This window comes from Bos grunniens, chromosome 3 (genome assembly GCF_055505025.1).
Source record: "Bos grunniens cultivar Pamir isolate PY7600 chromosome 3, Bosgru_T2T1.0, whole genome shotgun sequence".
Taxonomy (NCBI): domain Eukaryota; kingdom Metazoa; phylum Chordata; class Mammalia; order Artiodactyla; family Bovidae; genus Bos; species Bos grunniens.
The window spans coordinates 2,221,675-2,224,123 of NC_141167.1; the positions used below are offsets into that span (position 1 = coordinate 2,221,675).

Below are 2,449 nucleotides of genomic sequence, written 5' to 3' on the forward strand. Positions count from 1 at the left end.
TTTAGGATTGACTGGTTTGATCTCCTTGCAGCCCAAGAGACTCTCAAGCATCTTCTCCAGCACCACAATTCAAAAGTGTCAATTCTTTGGTGCCTGTCCTTTTTTATGGTCCAAGCATACTTAGGAATTAGAGGATATGTTTATGTTTCAGGTCAGCTGGAGCTCATCTAAAAGAAGGGTGGGTATCTAGTTGTCCCTTGGTCATGGGGCAGTGGGTCACTGAGGGGATCCTGTTCTCCAAAATAATACAACCTTGTGACCTTGACCTGCTCCTTCTCATTGCCTCCCATCTGCTTTCTGCTGTATGCTGCTTGTTGCCTAGCTGAGAGCCATGTCACCCTATGGGAATGGAAACCTCTCAGTGATGCCTCTGCAGGAGTTTGTGCTGGATGGGTTTGGGGGTGGCCCGCAGACCCAGGCCCTGCTGTTTACTCTGTTCCTTGTTCTGTACTTGGTGGACGTCCTGGGGAACCTCACCATGATCGTGGTCATCACGCTGGATGCCCGTCTGCACTCCCCAATGTACTTCTTCCTCAAGAACCTCTCCTTCCTGGACTTGTGCTACTCATCTGTCATCTACCCCAAGGCCCTGTTTGACTTAATGTCGTCGACCAAGGTCATCACCTTTGCAGGATGTGTCACCCAGTTCTTCTTCTTCTCCACCATGATCACCACTGAGGGATTCCTCTTGGCCGTGATGGCCTATGACCGCTTCATGGCCATCTGCAACCCCCTGCTTTACCCCATCTCCATGCGCCCCTTGGTCTGTGCCCTCCTAATGCTGGGCTGCTACTGTGGGGGCTCCTTCAACTCCATCCTGCAGGCCAGCTTCACATTCAGCCTCCCGTTCTGCAGCTCCAACCACATCGACCACTTCCACTGTGATGTGCCGCCTCTGCTCAAGCTTGCTTGTGCTGACACTACCATCAATGAGCTGGTCATGTTTGGTCTCTGTGGCCTCGTAATTGTGGGCACCATACTTGTGGTTCTCGTCTCCTATGGCTACATCACAGTGACCATCCTGAGGATGCGCTCAGGAGGAGGGAGACACAAGCTCTTCTCCACCTGTGGCTCCCACATGACAGCTGTGTCCCTTCTTTATGGGACTGCATTTATCATGTATGCCCAGCCAGGAGCTCTACAGTCCATGGAGCAGGGCAAGGTGGTCTCTGTCTTCTACACCCTGGTCATCCCGATGCTCAACCCCCTCATCTACAGTCTGAGAAACAAGGACGTGAAGGATGCCCTGTGGAGACTGAGCCAGAAACACACAGCAACGTGAAGGAGGGTGACTGGAGAGACTGGTTTTCCTGAGAGCAGTATAATAGGGCTTTGGAGGAGGCCCTGGGTTTAGTTTGAGGAATTAATTCCTCATTCATTTAATTTATTCTTTCATCCTATATTTTATTTAATCCTTCTTGGAAGCATATCCTGGACAAAAAAATACTGCAAGTGTGAGACTCAAAATGAATAAGGCATTTACTTGCCAACAGAAAATTAATATCCTTAAAGGGTAAGACTCCAATCTCAAAGTCTGGGTAACAGAGTAGGCAGAGTGGTGAGCAGAGTCTCTGAAACAGCATATGTGTCCGAATTCAACATCCTTCACTGAAGACATGAAACGACACAAACTCTGATGCCTCCTCCTTCACTTCACTTCACTGAATCCATGTAAATATGTGCTCTGCATTCTCCCCTCAGCCACCTAGAAGGAGGGCATTGGTAGGCTCAGCTTTGCCCCTTCCGTAGTGATAACATGGGGGTCAATTACGGGGAGTTAGGAAGACCATGCTTACCCTCAATCCTGCAGCGGGCTGTTCCTCCCCTCCCCCTTCTGTTCACTGATGCTACCACCCAACAAGACAGCAGGGAACACCTCTGCTCCTGCTTTAGATGCTCCTAGTGCTCCCTGTCTTGGGTTTCTCCCCTTAGGAGTCCCAGAGATGCCCTAAATCCATAGTTCTACTGATCCTTCACAACCCAGCCTGACAGGTGACAGTGTCCTGGCTAGTTAAGACCACAGAAAATGGTGCTTTGTTAGCACAGGTATCTCTGAATAAGGAGGAAGGTCCTGGTATCTATTGCAGAGGTAGGAGTTAGAGAGGGAAGGTGCACTTTCTTGGCAGAGAGCACAGCTCCCTGCTCTCTGTCCCACTCTCCCCAGGGTAGCCTGGACCCTCAATCCTGACTTGCCTGTTCAGAGCTCCATCTTCATTGCTTCCTGGGCTCAACACACAGCCTGGACTCAGAGCCCAATGGCCTCCTTGTCATATCTCTCTAGAGTCATCCACTCCCATGATCACTACCAGAAGGTGGTCCCCTGGACATGGTATGGTCTGCACCCTATATGGTCAGTGGGGATGTGTCCTGCCTCTGATCACAGCTCTCCATCTCCCTGCTCTCCTGCTCAGGAGAACTGTGGGTGAGGGGCTAGAACACCCAAGTCATC

General features: G+C 50.6%; 1 protein-coding gene across 1 annotated transcript; it reads left to right on the forward strand.

Annotated features, from left to right (window-relative positions):
* The first annotated feature begins 331 nt into the window (after nucleotides 1-331).
* LOC147374828 (olfactory receptor 9S13-like) lies at nucleotides 332-1,282 on the forward strand. Its single transcript, XM_086394024.1, has one exon. The coding sequence runs from the start codon at nucleotides 332-334 to the stop codon at nucleotides 1,280-1,282; it is 951 nt and encodes a 316-aa protein (XP_086250150.1).
* The last annotated feature ends 1,167 nt before the right edge of the window (nucleotides 1,283-2,449 follow it).

Coding starts and splice junctions, on each gene's coding strand:
- LOC147374828 (XM_086394024.1), top strand. CDS start 332: ATGTCACCCTATGGGAATGGAAACCTCTCAGTGATGCCTCTGCAGGAG.